A 20394-nucleotide genomic window follows, 5' to 3' on the forward strand; every position below is an offset into this window, starting at 1 on the left:
TTTCTGCGATTTCGCCCCCCCCCCCCCCCCCTCTTTTCTTTATTTTTCTTCCAGGCAGATCATCAGCAATTAACAAGCCTTCACCATCACCACTTGTATCACACTCTGTCTTGCCATCCTATTACAAAGATTTAATACATTCCCTTCACCCCTTCCCCACAACGCAAAACACTGAAGTTTTCTAACCTTGCTTAGTGGTGGTGGAAGGCCATCGACCTGAAACAACATTGACCATTTCTGTCTCCACAAATGCTGCACGACCTACTGATTACATCAGCATTTTCTGTTTTTATTTTAAATTTCCAGCTTCTGGAAGTTTTGGCTTTTCAATAAGTGATAATCACACCAGTTATTTAAACAATGCTCCAAAATTAGCTCAAAGTAAAAATTTTTAATATATGCAGGGTACAGAATTTCCCTGTAATGCATGAAATAAAACCCAATGGCTGTCCTTCAGATCAATGCATCCAACAATAATCAAACTAAGAATCAATGGAAACTTTATCACAAAAAGTAGAGGTCAAAAATGGAATAAAACTATTTTCATTAATTATAAAAGTAACACAGGTTCAGCAGTGTTCAAGCACAAAGACCTTTATGCTCAGTGGTAATAGTAAACCATTTCCCCTTGTGTTTCCATGGCTGTAACATAACTGAGAAACCGTTACTGCACTGCAATATTTCAAACACTCATCTCACGTGTAACAGATAGATGCCAATGATTCATTATTCCAAATATAACATTGTGAATGGCAAGTTGCAAACATTAGGAAATTACAAAGGATGTAAACCCACACTTTTTATTTTGGAAAACTTTAAACATTTTATTACCAGCTTTAAATTATAAGGGCCAGAGGCTGGAGAGTCTTCAGCTAATCTGTCATACAGGCAAGGAATGGATAAAACCTAAAGACAAAATTTCAAATATATATATTACTTTAAAAGGTGTCTGAAAACATAATTTGGAATTTGCCTAAAATGATTTTTCTGCACATTCGCTTTGTAGCAATCATTTTGCCCCACCAAAAGTAGTAGAATTGTATAAATCCATGCAGGAAATTAACAGAAGTACAAAATGCATCTTCTGTCAAGTTTTTTTTCTTTTAAATGGAAGTTTACTTGTACAACTTTACAGCAAAATAAAATACAACAATTTGTACTTTAATAAGGCAGAAGCTACATCTGTTGAGTTGAATTCCCATTCCAAGTATTGTTTTCATCATCTGCATCATCCTCTCTCCGCAGTCTGAATATTTTTCCATCCCTCTTGAAGTCCTCTCCACGTTTCTCAAGGATTCTCCTCCTCCTCACTTCCCTAAGAATATAAAACAGTAAAAGTCTGAACAACTGGATAACCTCAAACACACATCTGCAAAAAATTGTATACTTGACGGAAGTCCCAGCTGCTTTTGGTTATGATACGTAAGTTCCCCTTGAAATCAGACACTCAGCAATTTCAAGTTACTCAAGCTTTCAATGCACCAAGTTTATTTACAACAAGGAATCCTAGACCAAAAATGCAACGAGACAGCAAATGAAAAAAAAATAGGTTGAGTTTAATAGTGAATTCTTTATCCAGATGGAGAGCAGCGAAGAAACCACCATTTCTGAGAATAAATGCTTGCACGGCTGTATCACTGGATTGAAATGTTTCACTGCCAGTGACAGCACCATGCAGAAGAGATGAATCACAGTGGATTCAATAATTAGTGAGGACAAACCTTAGAAATAGGATTTGAGATGAGACAGGGAAGACTTCCCCTTTTCCCTCCTCAGTTCTTGCTCGCAGCAACCAAGTGGATATTGCCTTGCACACCCAGTTTCAGCAGGCAAACAAAATACCACACAGGAGTGCCTCCCCGTGCCCCACTGGCTCTGTCCCTTACACCTCAGTAGCAGAAGTCAGACCAGATGGAACCCCTGATTGGGCTCTGAAATCATGCACTAATCAACTGGCCACTCTCTGGGCAATGCTGATACACTGGTAATGCCCACACCAGTGCCAGCCTCCCAGACAGTCTAGACTCCCTCCAATTTGCATGCAGGTAAAATAGGTCTATGAAGGATGCTCTCTCTCTTGCACTGGGTCACCTTGACAATAAGAATATATATGTCAGGATGTCGTTCACTGATTACACCTCAGCCTTCAACACCATAGTTCCTACTAAGTACATCACTAAACTCTTGGACCTTGGTCTTGGAGCCCTCATCTGTAATTGGCTTCTGGACTTTGAACAGCAGACCACAGTTGGTTAACATTTCATTCATCCTGACCCTCAAATGGTGCTCCCCAGAGTTGCGTGGTCAGTCCCCTGCTCTACTCCCAGTATACCCATAACTGTGTGGCCAAATACAGTGCCAATTTGATCTTCTAGTTCGCGAATGGGACCATTGTTATAGACTGAATCAACAACAATGATGAGACAGAGTACAGGAAAGAGACTGCAAACCTTTTGTCATGGTGTCAGAACACAACGTTACCCTTTACATCAGCAAGATAAAAGAGCTGGTTGTTGACCTAAGGAAGCGGGGATGGGGTGCGTGTGAAGACAACCCTGTCCTCCTCAAAAGAGCTGCTGTAGAGATGGTCGACAGCTTCGTGTTCCTAGGCATCCACATTACCAGCAACCTCTCCAGGTCCCTCCACACTGATGCAATGATCAAGAAAGCACATCAGCATATGTACTTTCTTAGGCAACTGAGAAGATTCAGCTTATCCACGAGGAGTCTGTCATACTTCTACAGGTGTGTTATAGAAAGTATCCCGGCAGGTTGCATTTCAGCCTGGTATGGCAACTGCTCAACTCTAGACTGTCCGAACCTGCAGAGGGTGGTAAGCACTGCCCAGTCCATCACAGGCTCAGTACATCCTTCCATCCAGTCCATCTTCACAGGGCAATGCATCAGGAAGGCTAACAGTATTGTCAAGGATGCCTGACACTCTGGCCATTCCCTATTCTCTTTTCTACTTTCTGGGAGAAGATACAGGAGCTTTAAAGCCCAGCTGACCAGACTCAAGAACAGCTTTTCCCCTTACTGCTATCAGACTTCTGAACCAATTGTCCCTTTCATATCCCCTTTCAGTGGTGCTACCACATTCTTGAACCTTTAATTCTGCCTGTTCATTATTGTCACTTTAGAATCAGAATTATTATGACTCACTTATAATGATGTGAAACTTACTGTTTTGCAGCAGCAGTAAGCTGCAAAGACATAAAATTACTATATGTTACAAAAATAAATAAAAAGTGCAAAAACGTGTTCATGGACATTCAGAAATTTGATGGCAGAGGGGAAGAAGCTGTTTCTGAATCATTGAGTGTGGGTCTTCAAGCTCCTGTACCTCCTCCCTGATGGTAGTAACAAGAGAGCATGTCTCAAAAGATAAATCAGTCTGAAGAAGAACTGGTCACACAATTTCCTCCAGCAGATTGTATGTTGCTTCAGACTCCAGCAAATGCGATGACTTGTTACTTTATATTTCTAATCCGGATGAATCTATCCCCGCAGTACTATCACTACTAGATCAGTTTAGTGTTTTTTCTGGCTATAGATTAAATCTTAATAAGAGCGAATTTTTTCATTGAATATGCAAACCCCAATTTATAGCCAATTACCTTTTCCATTGGTAACTGACTATTTTATGTATTTAGGTGTTAAAATTACCAAGAAACATAAGGACTTAAAGCTAATCTATTGCCTTTAATTGACCATGTTAAACAATTATTTACTAAGTGGTCTCCACTGTCTTTATCATTGGTAGGCCGAATTAATGCGATTAAGATGAATATTTTACCAAAATTTTTATATTTATTTCAAGCGATTCCAACTTTAGTTCCGAAATCTTTTTTTGACACTATTGATTCTAAAATTCTTTCATATATTTGGCAGAATAAAAACCCAAGGTTAAGTAAGAAATATTTACAAAAATTAAAAAAGGATTGTGGTTTGGCCTTGCCTAACTTTAGATTATACTATTGGGCAATTAATATTAGATATTTAATTTTTTGGATACAAGATTCTGATGTAATTCAATGCCCCAAATGGGTATGCCTTGAGCACCAATCAGTTCCTGACTTTTCATTAGTTTCTATTTTAGGTGCTTCTCTCCCTTTTGCACTTACCAAGTTAAGTAAACATACAACTAACCCAATTGTTAAACATACAATACGAATATGGTTTCAATTTCGTAAATTTTTTGGATTGAATAAATTTAATTTGTCAAGTCCCATTCAATCTAATTTTTTCTTTCATCCATCTAGAGCTGACTCAGCTTTTTCCATATGGAAAAGGAAGGGAATAGTATGTTTTCGGGATCTATTCATTGATAAATGTTTTTCACCTTTGAACAATTGTCTAATAAATATAATTTGCCTAGATCACACTTTTTTCGATATTTGCAGATTAGACATTTTTAAAAAACTACTATACCCTCTTTTCTGACACCGTACAAAATTGAAACTACGGAAAAAATTTTAGGTCTTAATCCTTATCAGAAGGGCTTGATAGCGATAATTTATGATTTAATGATGAAAATACGTCTAGAATCATTAGACAAAATTAAGAATGAATGGGAAAGTGAACTCCAGACATCTATACCTATAGAGACTTGGAAGAAAATTCTTCATTTAGTTAATACATCTTCAATGTGTGCCAGACACTCTTTGATACAGTTTAAGGTAGTCCACAGGACCCATATGTCCAAAGATAACCATATAAATCCTATATGTGATAGATGTAAATCGAATGTGGCTTCTTTGACACATATGTTTTGGTCCTGTCCTCTTCTGGAAAAATATTGGAAAGACATTTTTAACATTATTTCAAACATATTGAAGATTGATTTACAACCTCACCCTATCACTGCAATTTTTGGATTACCAAGGATAGAGTCTGGCCATTTATCTCCTTCCACTAACCGTATGATTGCTTTTGTTACATTAATGGCCAAACGATCCATTTTGCTTAAATGGAAGGATCTAATACCCCCTACTACTTTTCAATGGTTTTCTCGAACTATATCACGTTTAAACTTGAAAAAAATTAGGAGTGGTACTGTTGATCCTTCGCTTAAATTTGAAAATATTTGCAGTCCACTTACTCAATATTTTCACATGATGTAGATCCCCTTTCAATAACTTTCCAACTTGGAGGAACGGACTTGACGACATAATATTGCTCTGTTTCTACTGAGAAATTTTAGCCCAGTTTTGTTTTTTGTTGTTGTTTGTTTTTCTTTTAAAAAGTTTTTTTTGTTTAGTTTATATTGTTTATAATTTTTTTTATTGATTTGGGTTTTTTTTTAATTTATACAATAAATCTTTTTCTTTCCTTTTATATTATATTCATTTACTAAGAGATTGTTGGATCTACAGATTTTTTTTATATTTTATTGTTCTTTATTATATATGCTATGATTGTTATCCTGATCTCTTTGTATTACATGTATAAATATTGATGCTATATATCAATCTGTATTAATTTGAAAACTAATAAAAAGATTGAAAAAGAAAAAAAGATCCCAGCAAATGCAGTCTCATGCCTCTAGTTTACATGTAACCTCCCTGCAGTAATCAAATAGAAGCCTTACGTAACCCAGGGACTGCCTGTAATTGTTTAAATAGAAACTACTGTGCTGTTTCTGCAGGAATATTTGCAATGAAAAATACCAAGTAAATATAAAGCACTGATTCAATGAAAATATTGTGAAACCACCTCAGTTTTTTTTTTGCAATTTAACAACTTTCTACAAGTAGAAAACAAAACCTAAACCAGTTCATGGACTCCCAAACTCAACCAGTGAAAGCAGACAAACAGCACATCTGACAACAGTGCACATTACAGGATGATACAAACTCATCCTCATTTCAGTTGGGTTGTGTTTTTGGTCTCCCTCCTTCCCTATTCAGTTTGTGCTTCTCTTCCTTGATTAACACACACAAAATACCTGAAATGTTGACTGCTGATTTCCCTCCATAGATGCTGCCTGACCTGCTGAGTTCCTCCAGCATTTTGTGTGTTGCTCCAGATTCCAGCATCTCTTGTGTCTCTTCCTTGATTTGCCCAATTTACTCTCTCTCCCCCCTCTACAATCTAACCCCATCACCATCCAGTTTTTGCTGTGCTATCTCTTTCAGCCCAGCCCTACGCTTGCACTCTGTCTAATTTATGTATTGCTGTCACTTTATTACTGGCATCATGGTTGGCACAAATATCACCGACTGAAGGGCCTGTTCCTGTACTGTGCTGCTCTATGTTCTATTATGAAAAGGGACAGGTATGGGCAGGCAGTTAGGGTATTGCACATAAACCACATTGTATCTTGAGTTGCCAGCAGCAGCACTCAAAACAATTTGCCAAATCCAGCAGACGTCTGCCCAAAGTGGGAATTTTGGGAACCAAATCTAAAGGATCCTGGAATATTTGGCTTATATGGTTTATTCAAAATATAATGTTTTAAATAAAGATATCTGCAAAAATGAATGCCAGTTGCATGTTGCTTAGATGTCCTTAATATGCAGGCTTCAACATAGATCAAACCAAATTTTTCAAGAATGATATCCCTAATCAAATTACAAATCTATTGGCATAATATGTGAAATATAAGCAGATATAAGATGAGGAAGTTACACATCAATAAGCAGCTACTGAATCTCTAAGGTCCCATTTAAAGTTCATGCAACAGAATCTATCCCATTTTTGTATTTTAATGTTCCTACTTTTTACAAGATCTGCCACCTAGTGGCCTTAAATTTCTTACGTTTAAGCAAATTGCTATCCTCAATTTCAGCACATTAAACTGAAAGCACTAACTTTCATTAAAGATTTACATTTTACTGGATATTTGAGTTGGAACAAACCTAGAAAACACCTGATTTGATTTTATTCACAGGATTTGAGTGTCACTGGCAAGGCCAGAATTTATTCTGCATCCCTCATTGCCACTTAGATTGTGGTGAGCTGCCACCTTAAACTGCTGCAGCTCTTCAGGTGAGGATAAGCTTATTGTACCTACCATCCAAATCGGAGCTGTGGATGGTAGGTACCAGCTACCATCAGGCAGGAGGTACAGAAACCTGAAGTCTCACACCACCAGATTCAAGAACAGCTACTTGAATCAACTGGCAAAACCCTACTCACTACAATTTAGCAACACTATGACCACTTTGCACTAAAATGGACTTTTTTTTTGTTCTAATTGTGTTTTCTTGTAAATAAAAATTGTGTATAATTTATGTTTAATTTATATTTTTCTTGTGAATGCTGCTTATATGATGCTATGTGCCTATGATGCCTCTGCAAGTAAGTTTTTCATTGCACCTGTGCATATGACAATAAACTTGACTTTAACTTTGTACTATTGGGTAGAGAATTCAGGATTTAAACCTAGCAATGAATGAACAAATGATATCAAATCAGTTTGGTATGCAACTTGAAGCACCTGCAAGTGGCGATGTTCCAATGCACCTGCTCTTATTTTTCTCTGTGGTAGAGGTTGTCTGTGAGGGAGATGCTTTGGAGTACTCTTGAAAGTAATTTGCAGTGCATTTTGAATATTGTAAATACTGCAGGCAAAGGGTGGCAGAAAGAGTGAATGGAGAGTGTGGGGCACTGGGTGCTAATCAAGGGAGTTTGACCTGGATATTGTCTGCCATCAGCCAGGCAAGTGGAGAGTATTCCATCACACACCTGACTTGTGTATCATGCATACTGAAAAGGCTTTGGGGAGCCAGGTCAAGAGTACCTCGCTGCAATCTCTGACTTAATCATATAGACAAGGATTTTTACCCAAAAGGCCATTGCACCAGAATAGAATGACTGGGTCAGAATCTTTTAAGCACACTAATCTTAAAGGGACAGCCTTCACTCCAAGTAGTTGAAGGAACTTTTCAGCATGCCAAGACTGCAAAGTGTCTGGTTCAGTCTTAGACAGTGACTTTAAAGAGAGATGGAATTGGTGATTAGGGAATAGAGTTTATGGCAGACATTCAAAAGGTAATGGTCTTGGACTGCCAGAGAGCAAATTTTTGTTCATCCAATGCCAGATGCCCAACAACCCGTATGGACAAATCATGGAAGGTAAAGGGATTGAGAGGCAATGGTGAGATACATCTAGGTCTAGTCAGCATAAATGTGGGAAGTGGCGCAATGGTTCTGGATGTCGCTGAGGGAAATGTGATATGGTAGGTGACCAAAGATCGATCCTTGGGGGAATTCAGTATTAATACTGTGAGAGAAGAAAGAAGTCACTGCAGTTGATTCTCGAGGCAATACTCAACACTTAAGAATGGAACTAGGAGAGGGTCGTCCAACTCACTGGACAATGCAAGTGAGGCATTGGAAAAGGATGGCAAAATATTTTATTTGTGGCTTTGATAAGCGCTATTTCAATCGTGTGACAGGGAGGTTTAAACATGGAGTCTTCAGTTGTGTATTTTGCCAGGGCAGAGAGGTCAGGGCTGAGATTTTTGAGAAGGGGAATTGCTCAAGGAATGGATTTGTTAACAATACAACAGCAAAGTCAAGAAGGGAGATGGGGAAATGAGGTCAGGGTAAATAAGGCTGAGGGAGCAATAGCTGGGTCTCATGGACAAGATGAACATTGAAAAACAATTAAGAAAAACAGGACCGAAACAAAAAGAATAGAGGACTAAAACAGGACAGAATCTTTGAAGGAGTTTGAGGGATAGAAGGAAGAAAGGAACAACTAGGATAGCTGAACAGGTGGTCTTATTAAAGAAGTCCATGAGCTCCTCAAACTTTGTTGGGGAAGATGGATTGAGAAGGTTGGGATAAAACTGCAACTTTTAATAGAGTGAGTGAGTGAGAGAGAGAGAGAGAGAGAGAGAGAGAGAGAATGTGTGTGTGTGTGTATATATATATATACATACACACACACACACACACACACACACACACCCCATACATAAAAGGCATTAATAATATATTTCTCAAAGGCTAAAAAGCTACTTTAACAAGTTGGAACATAAACTTAAGATAAATGTTACATTTCATTCAAGGGAAAGTTCATGCTGTGCTACCTGTCTGTATCTGATACAACAGATGGTGGTGTTCTAGATGTTTCTGGTTGAGCTGGACTGGCATTTCCTCCAGATGATTGTTGTGTGGGATCACCAGCAAATAGATAATTGTTGAGAAATCTCCAAATGGCAATAATAGGGTAAAATAACGTTCTCAAGAAAGTCCACAATCCTCCTTCTGAGGATGGTACCATTGACAATGTAGATCTTCCACCCTATGAAAGAATAAACACAAGGTTCCTGAATACATCAGTCCATATCTCCAAATCATTTTGTGGGGAAGGGTGTGGTTAAGAAGTCAGTTTTACTTAGTGTACTGTCCATATAAATTGTTAAGACTTGTCTTTTAATAAATTGTCAAGTGCTGCAGTAAGCAAGCTTTTGACACAAAAACAGAAATGCTGAAATAAGTGAGACAGTCAAGTAGCATCTGGTTTTGCCACATTGAATTATATGACTCGCTGCATTAAAATTCTAACCTTCACTATTACCAACATTCCAACTCCCACCCTCCTAAGTGTACACACAAACTGAAATTACCAATTATTAAGATATATTCAAACTAAAAAGGTAAACATTTACTGTTTTTCCCAATATTGAACTAAAGATTGTGCCATATTAGAAGAAATGACTTCATTCTACTCTGACCTACAGATGAAATGCTAGACAGCAATGTATGCAAAGTAGCTTACTTTACTAGTAAAATACATACCAGTGAAAGTAACCAGACAACTAAACAAAGCACTAATGATACATCAAATCAAATACAAAATTTTGTAAATATTAAATACACTGTATATTTAACAATGCTTCCTTTTATTGTTTTAATATATTGTCAATTAAACATTTTAAAGCAGTTACATTAGCAACAAACATTTTTAGAATGCTAAATGCACTAAAGATGAACATTAATTCCCTGATGTGATTAAATATTTATTTTTACTTTGTATTTTTTTTTACTGATTGTACTCTCAACAAATCAATTTATTATTTTTCAATTAAAAAGTGAATGTGTCCTGATAAGGACTTAAAGGAAACTCCTGTGTTTCCCATCCAGTTCCAAACCAATTAGAATTCAGTCCATGTTCTGAACATTGCTTAGCATTGATCTTCCTTTCAACTTTGGCTTCAAAGTACTTCATTCAAGAAACAGAAACACTATGTGCTTCTCACAGCATGGGGAAAGTAAAACTTGTGGGGTAGAGGAGGAGAAAAAGGTTTTCATGTACATACTGGGATTAGTATGATTGAGGCATTTGGTACCAACTCCAGCTCAGTCAACGTTTTCTTATAATCGTCCTTCGTAAATTGTTTCCTTGGAAATGTTATTGCCAATTCAAAGTTTCCATATTTACCACCAACTCGCTACAAAAAAAAAAGAATTTAAATCAGACATGCAGAATTTTGCATAAAACAACTCAGTCCTGAATAGCTAGGCAAATAACTACTCCAGACTAGTGGTAAGGACAGATAAAGAATTTTCTTTCAAGCAGCAAGGCCCACTATACTGTATACATTCTAAACTGATTAAAGAAATATAGACATGGCAGTACAGCAGTGGTTTAAAGTACATACTTCAGAAGTGGAAGCATATGAGCTTATCAGCTATACTTTTAATAAGTTAAGATTCCAAATGCTTTTGATAAAATAAGCTCTTCAAGAACAAAACAGTTCATCAATATTTTGATCTGATTATTCTAGGCCAAACTAATCATTACTTCTTTGATTAGCTTCATGCAAAATTGTACTTAAAGGAACATATAGACAATTAAGAATCATGTTTTACATTTTGAGGTCCAAGGGAGAAGATATTTAATAAAACTAAATACATAAGTAGTTTTATCCTCAAATGGAACTGGTGACACCAGCAAATGGAAATTAGGGTAGCTACTTAAAAGTACTCTAAAGTACCCTAATTATGTGTGGAAGGGCCAATGCAATGAACAAAGGTAAAAGAGGGTACAGCATCAATCAAGGATCTACACCATTCAAAAGACTTAAAAAGTCAATTATAATCCAATATATTCTTTTACCGATTCAGCAAACTCCCTTGCTTCTTCTAAACTGGCATCTGGTGAGAACTGGTTCGTAAAGGAAGATCCATCAGGGAGTCTAAACTGGATTCGGCAGACTTTACTACAAAGACAGAGATAACATTTGAAGCAACTTCAGCAAGTATAGAAATTTTTGATGCAACTCCAAATACAACCACAATGTAACTAAAAGTGTAATAATCTCAATATTAGGACATCTAATCTGGCTTTAAATATTTTATAAAAGGGGCCAAATCTTTCAAGTTAAATTAATTTAGCAACCATTTTGATTTCTTCAAAGAAAAGCTGAGACAAAGAATGAAGAGCATTTAGTGTTTCATTTGAAACAAATTTTAATTGGTAATGAGCATGTGTCATCAAATACCACTAAATTGTTTCTGTGACATTTCACAACTAATGATTTAACAGTTACTACCAAAAACAAGTTAGCCCTTGTAATTACAAAGCAGCTTTGAGATTTTAAAAAAATCTGTTATAATACTCACTTCTTGGATGATTTAAGAAAGACCAGAATCAGCTACAAATCAAGAACTAAATTTCAACTGTTTGGGTTCCATATCACAAAAGTCAGAGGTTGGGTATTCTGTAGTGAATGGCACACTTCCCAAGACCAAGCCTTTCCCACTATCTATATACTGTAAAGATACATCAGGAATGTGGCCGAATACTTTCCATTTGCCTGCGATGGATGCTACACCAACAACTCTCTAGATGGTCAACACAGTTCATGACAAAACACACCAGTTGACCAGCATTCACCCTTCAAATTAAACATCCACTGCATCTCCCATACATTATAAGAATTAACTAATGCTTCTTTAAAACCAACTCCTAAACTTACAGTTTTCCTTACTTGGAAGGATAAGGACAGCACACATGTGGAATGATCGAGTTGCCTTTCAGGTCACTCACCATCCTGACCTGGAAATAGACCCTCGTTTCTTCATGATTGCTGAGACAAAACCCTGGAACTCTCTACATAACAGCATTGTATTACCACACTCAAAATGCTGGAGGAATTCAGCAGGTCAGGAAGCACCTATGGAGGGAAATAAATAGTCGACGTTTCGGCTCAAGACCCTTCATCAGGACTTCATAAGGCAGGTTCAACCTCTGGGAGTGGGAACCAGTATATACAAAGATTGTAAAATGAGGGAGCATCCTTTTCATGCACTTCAAACCTGGAGAGTAGGGGGGGGTTGGGCCTCCATCTCCCACTCCACCTTCAAACTAAAGCGTAGGGGCCTCCTTCTTGTGTTCTGCATTGGGGGTGGGTGGGTGGGTGGAACGGCAAGGGTTGGTCCTGCATTTCCTGCTCTGCTTGGGAGGTATGGGGGGGGGGGGTGGGGGGTGCAGGGGAGGAGAAATGGGGGCTCTGCCTCTTCTGGAGATACTCTAGCGCACAAACAGCCAAGGTTCAAGGAGGCAAACCATCATCTTCTCAAAAGCAATTAAGAATGGGTAATGAAAACCAGTCTTGCTATCAACCCTGTATATGAACAACAAAAAACTTAAATATCTAACAAAAATCCTTTTTTAAACCACCATCTCTTCAAGTATGCACACTTTTACTAAACATTATTATTATTCTGCAGTGATGCAGTAAATTGAATATTTTGGTTCAAAATCTTGTTTATTGCCACTATACAGGGGCTTGAACAAGAATTTGACCGCTTAACCATATGCATATGTGTTCTTCTTGTGCTTAATAATAATCAGTTGGGAACTGTCTTCTGGTCTTGTCTTTGCATCCCACCATACATAACCTTTATGGAATTATGCTGAATAAATGAGAATGAAATTAATTATCCTGGTGACATCTTCCCTATTTTGCCACAGAAGTTTAATCTTCCTTCCCTTTCTATTTTCCTGGCAAAACTTGAAGTTTTCTTCGAACTATTGTCTATGTGTGACAGAGAAAGTAGTATGATGTATGGCACCTGAAGGTGAATACAATAACTCGACAGCATTTGTAAATTGAAGAGTATTTCTCAGGGTGGTGAAGAAAATGAGAGAAGGGAGAGAGGAGTGCGTAAGCGACCACTTATGAAGAGAGCCTCTGAGCATTCTAAATAATTTCCTGAATGGACAAAATAGAAAACATCCTCATATGTTAAAGAATGAAAAAAAAATCAACTTCGTAGGATTTAAAAACATCTTGCAAGTTGGATACAAATCTGAGATTCAAAAGTATGTTGGATAATCTCTTGATCAATGAAATTAAATAGCGAACTTAATGAAGGTAAATATTTTGTTTTGTCAAATGATGTACCTCCTTTCATTATTAAGAGCTTTTTTCCTAGCTTCTTCAGTAGCCTGCCTTTCCAGCTCAGATGCTCTTTTTGCTGCTTCAGCTTCTTCCTTTGTTTTTGCATAGCGTGCAGCTCTTTCTGCACGATCCTATGAAGGAAAAAAAATCAAAAAATTAAGAGTAAAAATGTTAAATTGTACGGAATTCTATATTTTACGTGAATCAGGAAGTCAACATTTGTGTAAACACCAAACCATGGCAAATATCTAGGAATTTGTTTTTAATATTCATTCAAGTGATGTGCACTTCACAGGCTGAGACAGTATTTAATTGCCCATCCTTAATTATCCTGGATTATTATTATTATGGTGCTGGTGAGCTGCCTTCTTGAACTGCTCCAGTCGAACTCCAATTTCAAAAAAATATCTTTGGCAAAGTGATTCAGAGATGAGAAAGCTGTTTTGAGGGATTGACTTATCCTTAAAATAATTAAGTATTCTTCCAATATTCATGATTAACTTACTTGGCAAATCACAAAACTGGGATATTTACAGACTGTTGGTTTTAAATACAGCACCGGTCTCAACGAAAGGAAAACAGAAGGAACTTCTTATTACTTCAATTATGAGCATGTTTAGATGGTCTGAAAACATCGGATCTTCTTAACTGAACTCATTTCTCCAAAATGTCAAGTTTGTTTCTCACCCCCTCACCCCCACCACCTCCCCACAAAGGCTGAAATTTCAAAGCTAAGATATTAAACAAGATACGTAATCTCAAAACACATACCAGGGCAATTTGTTGTCTTATTCTTTCTCGTGCTAAACGCTCTTCTTCTTTATCTCGGCTTCTTTCCTCCAGCATTCTTTTTGTTCTGTCTTCCTCTTGTTTCCTCTTGAACTCTGCCATTTCCTTTCCTATTTTTCTACGTTCAACTTCAACTTTAATTTCATTCTGAAAGAATTTACATTTTTGAAACACAAACTAAGGATTAATTCAGTTAATGAGTGAGATTTATTTAAAATTTCAAATTCTTAAACTATTATGGTAAAGACCTGAGCTTATTTTTTTTCAATTATTAGTCAAGGTTTATGGATTTCTTGTCCAGTGACACTCAATAAACAAAGTAGTAAACCATAAATAATAAGATTTACCATTGCTTCTTCCTCCTTTTTCTGTTCTCTCCGTTCTTCAAGCTTCTTCGTGAGTCTGGTACCAAATAAAAAGAAGCTAAGCACATTTCTGTTTTCACTATATCAGCACATACAGACATCTTGTAACAAATACAGATTTTTGAAAAGACACAAATAGCTTCAAACCTGAGGGTTCAGTGTCCTGTAAAATTTTTGAAAACCGAACCAAATACTAGCTTTACATTGAAAAATGTCAGGAATAAATATTCCAATAAATAACAAGCATTAAAAAAATCATCCATTTATAAACAAACTTGAGCATCAGTAAATTGATTGCCTAGTGCAAATAAGCAGATGTATTTAAGAATACCTTTCTACTCGGGTGTTAAGATCTTCCCCCTCTTGAGATTTTGCAGAAGCTTCATCATTGTGGCAAGTGATTCTGTTAGAGGGACCAGCATGATCTGAAAGACCTTTATTTACAGGTGATTCTGAGAAAGAGTGTAATCAAATACATTTAATCATATTCAAACAGAAGGACATTGCAAACAAAAATCAAATCTGCAAAAGTTCATTATTTGAATAACATCTTTAAATTTTCTTTTCCTTTTTCTAGTTGGTTCTAAATCTCCACTTTTTCTGAAGGCAGTGGGGCAGACCGAAATTGCTGCTTACCTGCTCTTGGGTCAGGTTGTTTATTTGAGTGTGACTCTAGGCACAGCCTTTTGCTGCCTTCAAGCACACTGCTTCTGCACAAGAGGCCAGCAACACATACAGAACAGCTTTGACAACTGGTGAGGCCCAGTCTCCAGGCATCAGCTGTCACAGCAATTCCTATTTGTGACCATCTTTGGTAGTCATCAGATCATCTCACGAAGTTTTTAACCCTAGACAAATTTATCTAATCTGGTTGTATTATTCTTCCCATGGGATTAACTCCTAACCCTGCTTCTTGTGAACTCAGCAGAACTGCTCGAAGTCTATTCTACATTAGAGTTACTTTTTAGCTAATCTGATGAGAATCACTTCACTCCCTTGCCCCTTGTACTTGCTAACTTTTCCTAAAAATGCAATATAGTCTGAATGCTGCATGTCAGTTCCTTATGAATGTAAGGGCTCCATACCTCCACAAATTTATAAGTGTTAAAGAAAACCAGTATTGCCATCTACAATTTGAATGTTAAAAGATTAACCCATCTTGCACAGAATTACATTTTCAAGATTCAGGAAAACACGCACTCGAATTTTATTTTCAATGGTGTTATGTTCTTCCCATACAAAATAAAGCATTCTCCAATTTACCATTCCACAGGAAATTCATTGGAAGGCAATTCTTGGGGGGAAAAAAAAATTGGCTTTTATTCTACCATATGACTAAAGGAAATCATCCGGAACAAAGTTAGCAAAAAACATGTTGGACATGGATGCTTCCATTCTAAACACTAATGTTGCTATTTTTGCGAGTATTTTACCTTTGTCATAACCTTTATACTACTTTCTATACTAATATGTCTTTTGCTTTCATCAAAAAATAAAGATGTGCAGGGGCTCCCCAGGTTGCAGAAGATCTGACTTAACTGAAATCCAACTTTATGCAAATTCTCCCACTTTTAAGCATTTTTCAAGACAGGGAAATTAGTTACAGAAATGCAAACATCTTCAGGAGTTATGGAATAGGGGCAGCAGCTAGTTAGTTCAAAAGACAACCAGTCTTTAAAGAAAACCTGTTTACATATAATCTCCCCACAAAAATCAAATAGATACATTGTCCATAATAATGCAGCCCACACCAGCATCTTTTATTTCCCACGTCTGTCCTCACCCCATTCCCCTCCCCCCCCCCAACATAATATGGATAGAGTTCCCCTTGTCCTCACCTACTACCCATGAGCCTCTGCATCCAGGGCATCATTCTCCGCAACTTCCACCATCCCCAACGGTATTCTACCAGTAGGCACATCTTCCCCTCCCTGCTTTCCGTAGAGATTATGTTCTCTGTGACTCCTGTGTCTACTCGTCCCTCCCCACTGATCCCCCTCCGGGTACTTATCCCTGCAACCGCACTAAGTGTTACACCAGCCCCTATACCTCCCCCACCACCACCATCCAGGGCCTTAAACAGTCCTTCCAGGTGAGGTAGTTCTTCACATGTGAATCCATCTGTCACGTACCAGCAACAAAAGAAACACACCGAGTCGTGTATGTGTTAAAAACTATTTTGTTGATAACTACTTATGATAATAAGAAAAAGTAAAAATGTTAGATCTTAAACATTAACCCCAAAACTAAACTCAAAGCGTGTGTGGCAAATTCCCAAACTCCAAGTCCAGGAATAGTTCTCAAAGTTCAGTTCAGCAAGCCGTAAGGTGAAACTTGAGCAAAGGCTTCTGCAAAACCACCGTTGACTGAAGAGGAAATGTAGAGAGAAAATAGAGTAATTACGAAATCCAAATGTTCCACGATGGAACCCATACGACACCACAATCACTAATGATCTCCATTCCTTTGTTCCGAAGTATCTGCCACCCCGAAAGGCATTTGAGACGTGGCCGTCCACACAAATACCTGTTTCCTTCTACAGGTTAACGACAAAGTGGACTCCACTGGATTATTCCAAAAATCCATGTGTGGATTGTAATGACAGACACAGTTATTGTTTTTCATCCATCGATACAGAGACCAGCAGGCAGGTATTTCTCTCCCTCTCTTCTGATTGACTGCTCCAAAACATCATCACGTCGTTATCTCCTGTTATTGCCGTAATCACACCCTTCCGCCACCACCCCCCCCCCCAACACACACTACTGTGCTATGTCTTAAAGGGACATTCACCAACAGTAACCTAATCCGTAACACCATCGGTGTCACATTGCATCTGGTGCTCCCAGTGCAGCCTCCTCTACATTGGTGAGACCTGACACAGATAGGGGGAAGACTTCATCAAGCACCTTCGCTCCATCTGCTGTAACAGCCAGGATCTCCTGGTAGCCAACCATTTTAATTTCACTTCCCATTCCCACACCGACATGTCTGTCCACAGCCTCCTCTACTGCCAAGCTGAGGCTAGATGCAGATTAGAGGAACAGCACCTCAGATTCTATCCTGGTAGTCTCCAACCTGACGGCACGAACATCGATTTCTCTAACTTCCGGTAACCACCCCCCTCTGTCCCCTATTTGTTTTCCTTTATCCCACCAGCCCCATCACCCCTCCTCCGCCCTCTCCATCTGCCCAACACCCACACATTCCTCCCTCCAGTTCCCCTCCTCACCTTCCTTTTATTCCATGGTCCACTGTCCTATCAGATTCCATCTTCATCAGCCCTTTGTCACTTCCACCTATCAGCATCATTCCCACTCTCCCCCTCCCCCACCTGCCTATTTTCTCCCTCTCACCTGGATTCACCTATCACCTGCCAGCTCTTGCTCCACTGCCTCCCTCCCCACACCCTTTTATATTGGTTTATCCCCTCTTTCCAATCCTGATGAAGGGTCTCGACCTGAAATGTCAACTGTCCATTTCCCTCCATATACGCTGCCTGACCCATTGAGTTCCTCCAGCACTTTGCGTGTTGTTATAATAATGCAGCTTCTGGTTCATAGTGGGAGGCCACTTAAAGGATTTGCTTTGGAAGCTGACAAGGCAAATCTCTTCAACTGACACTTGTAAAATACTTTCTCAAACATGTAACATCCATTGATACTTTAAGGCCATCAAAACTAGCCATTGGTCATGAGATATTCTGATTCTGTATCACTATAGCTATACAAGGGAAGACAATAAATAAGTGTACATGTTGATTGATCCTCACTGAAAATGTTTGTTTATGACTTACAAAAAAAATCGGTTTACGTACAATTCTCAGGAAAGGAACCCTTACATAGCCTGGGGTCTGCCTGTATTTATGTAGCACTTTTTACTTCTTCAGGAAACTCCAAAGTAACATGACCAATGAAGTTTAATTATGATAAATGCAGCAGCCAATTTGGATACAGCAAGGTCCTTGATATAGTAATGCAGTGTGGGCACATAAAGGCCTCATAAGGTGCACTCAGCAGTGAGCATCTGCATTTGGGAACACTCAAAATTTACTCTTGATCTTGGTAGACTGCTCCTGCAAGAACTTACAATCTGCAGCCTGCTCAGCCCCTCATGGTAAGACCCCACATAATGTAATGGGATCATGTCGGGTGAGTGGTTGAATCTGCTCAACCATGCTACATTAACCCCAATCAGAAATCAAACATCAGGGTACATTCAGAAAAACAGCATTCAATGCAACTTCAGGATGTGCGTCCTCTCTCAGAAACCATGACTTTGTTCACAGTTACGTAAGGAAACATTGGGAGTAAATGAGCAGATGCCAACAATTTAACAAAATCAGGGCCCATTTGAGGTTAAATATTGGGCTGCTCATCATGAATAAACCCTCTGTGCTTTTTAAAATTTTGTCATGGGATACAGACAAATGAACATATGAATTTGGAGTACTTGGCCTATCGACCCTGTTCTGTTATTTAATAAGACTGTGGCTGATCTGATTGTAACCCAAACTCCACCTTCCTGCCAACTCCCTGTAACCTTTCAATCCCCTGACTCGAAAATTTACTTACTCTGCTTTAAAAATATTCAAAGGCACTGCTTCCAATGCCCTTTGAGGAAGAGAGTTCCAAAGACTCCCAACCTTCAGAAAAAAAATTGCACTCATCTGTCTTAAATGGTTGATTTTCAAACAGTGAACGCAAGTTCTACATTTCCCCACAAGAGGAAACATCCTCTCCACATTCATTTGTAAAGGCCCATCAGGAACTCGTGTTTCAATCAAGTCCCATGTCACTCTCCAAAATCCCAGCAGATACAAGCCAACATCTCCTTAAGATAACATGCCATTCTAGTTATAAAAGTCTAGTAAACGTCTTTGAACTGCTTCCAAAGTGTTAACATGCTTCCTTAATTAAGGAGACCAAAACTGCGTACAGTATTCCAAATTAGGTCTTACCAATGCTCCATTTAAATGGAGCATGATTTCCCCTGCTACTTTTGCATTCTATTTGCCTAGCAATAAGCAACGCCCTCACATTAGCTTTCCCAATTACTTAGCCATGCATTAGGACACCCACATCCCTCTGCATCTCAGAGTTTGGTAATCCCTCATTATTAAACAATCTGTTTATTTTTCCCACATTATAGTTCATTTGCCACATTTCTGCACACTCATAAAACTTATCTATATCTCTTTGTATCCCAGTGTGCTCTTCACAACTTAATTTCCTATATGCTCTTGTGACATCAGCAAATTGAGTAGCCGTATCTCTGGTGCTTTCATCCAAGTCATTTATAAAAATTGTAAAATGTTGAGGCCCAACCACTGATTCCTGTGGCACACTACTTTTTATATTTCACCAATCTGCTCTCTCTATCCTGTTAGTAAGCCAATCTTTAAACCATGCCAATGTTATCTCCTACACAAGAATCTTTGATGCAGCTCTTTAGCAAATGCCTTCTGGGAACCTAAATAGAAGAAATTCACCAATTCTCCTTTATTCACATCACATGTTATTGCTTCAAAAGAACTCCAATTCATCAAATATGATTTTCCTTTCACAAAAATTATACTGGCTTTACCCAAACACCTTGAATTTTTTTGTGCCATAACAAGTAAACACAGTTCTCCAATTCAGTTCTCAAAAATACCCTTTACAAATAAAGCATAATCTCTAGCTGCAGCTTCAGTTTTATTGTCTCATCTGAGAGGCATATTAGAACCATAGAACAATACATCACAATACAGGCCCTTCGGCCCACCATATTGTGCCGACCTTCAAACCACACCTAAGACTATCTAACCCCTTCCTCCCACATATCCCTCCATCTTAAATTCCTCCATATGCTTATCTAATAATCTCTTGAACTTG

General features: G+C 38.2%; 1 protein-coding gene across 2 annotated transcripts in view; it reads right to left on the bottom strand.

Annotated features, from left to right (window-relative positions):
- Positions 1 to 349: 349 nt before the first annotated feature.
- ubxn4 (UBX domain protein 4) overlaps positions 350 to 20394 on the bottom strand; it is a 41134-nt gene continuing 21089 nt past the window's right edge. For both annotated transcript variants that reach the window (XM_052025015.1, XM_052025006.1), the window contains exons 6-13: positions 14850 to 14970; positions 14501 to 14555; positions 14136 to 14300; positions 13368 to 13495; positions 11075 to 11177; positions 10275 to 10406; positions 9042 to 9256; positions 350 to 1315 (exon numbers count right to left, since the gene is read on the bottom strand). In XM_052025015.1, the coding sequence (XP_051880975.1) occupies positions 1177 to 1315; positions 9042 to 9256; positions 10275 to 10406; positions 11075 to 11177; positions 13368 to 13495; positions 14136 to 14300; positions 14501 to 14555; positions 14850 to 14970 (1058 nt within the window). In that variant the 3' untranslated portion in view covers positions 350 to 1176. The remainder of the gene's footprint in view (positions 1316 to 9041; positions 9257 to 10274; positions 10407 to 11074; positions 11178 to 13367; positions 13496 to 14135; positions 14301 to 14500; positions 14556 to 14849; positions 14971 to 20394) is intronic.

Source organism: Pristis pectinata, chromosome 1 (genome assembly GCF_009764475.1).
Source record: "Pristis pectinata isolate sPriPec2 chromosome 1, sPriPec2.1.pri, whole genome shotgun sequence".
Classification (NCBI taxonomy): Eukaryota; Metazoa; Chordata; class Chondrichthyes; order Rhinopristiformes; family Pristidae; genus Pristis; species Pristis pectinata.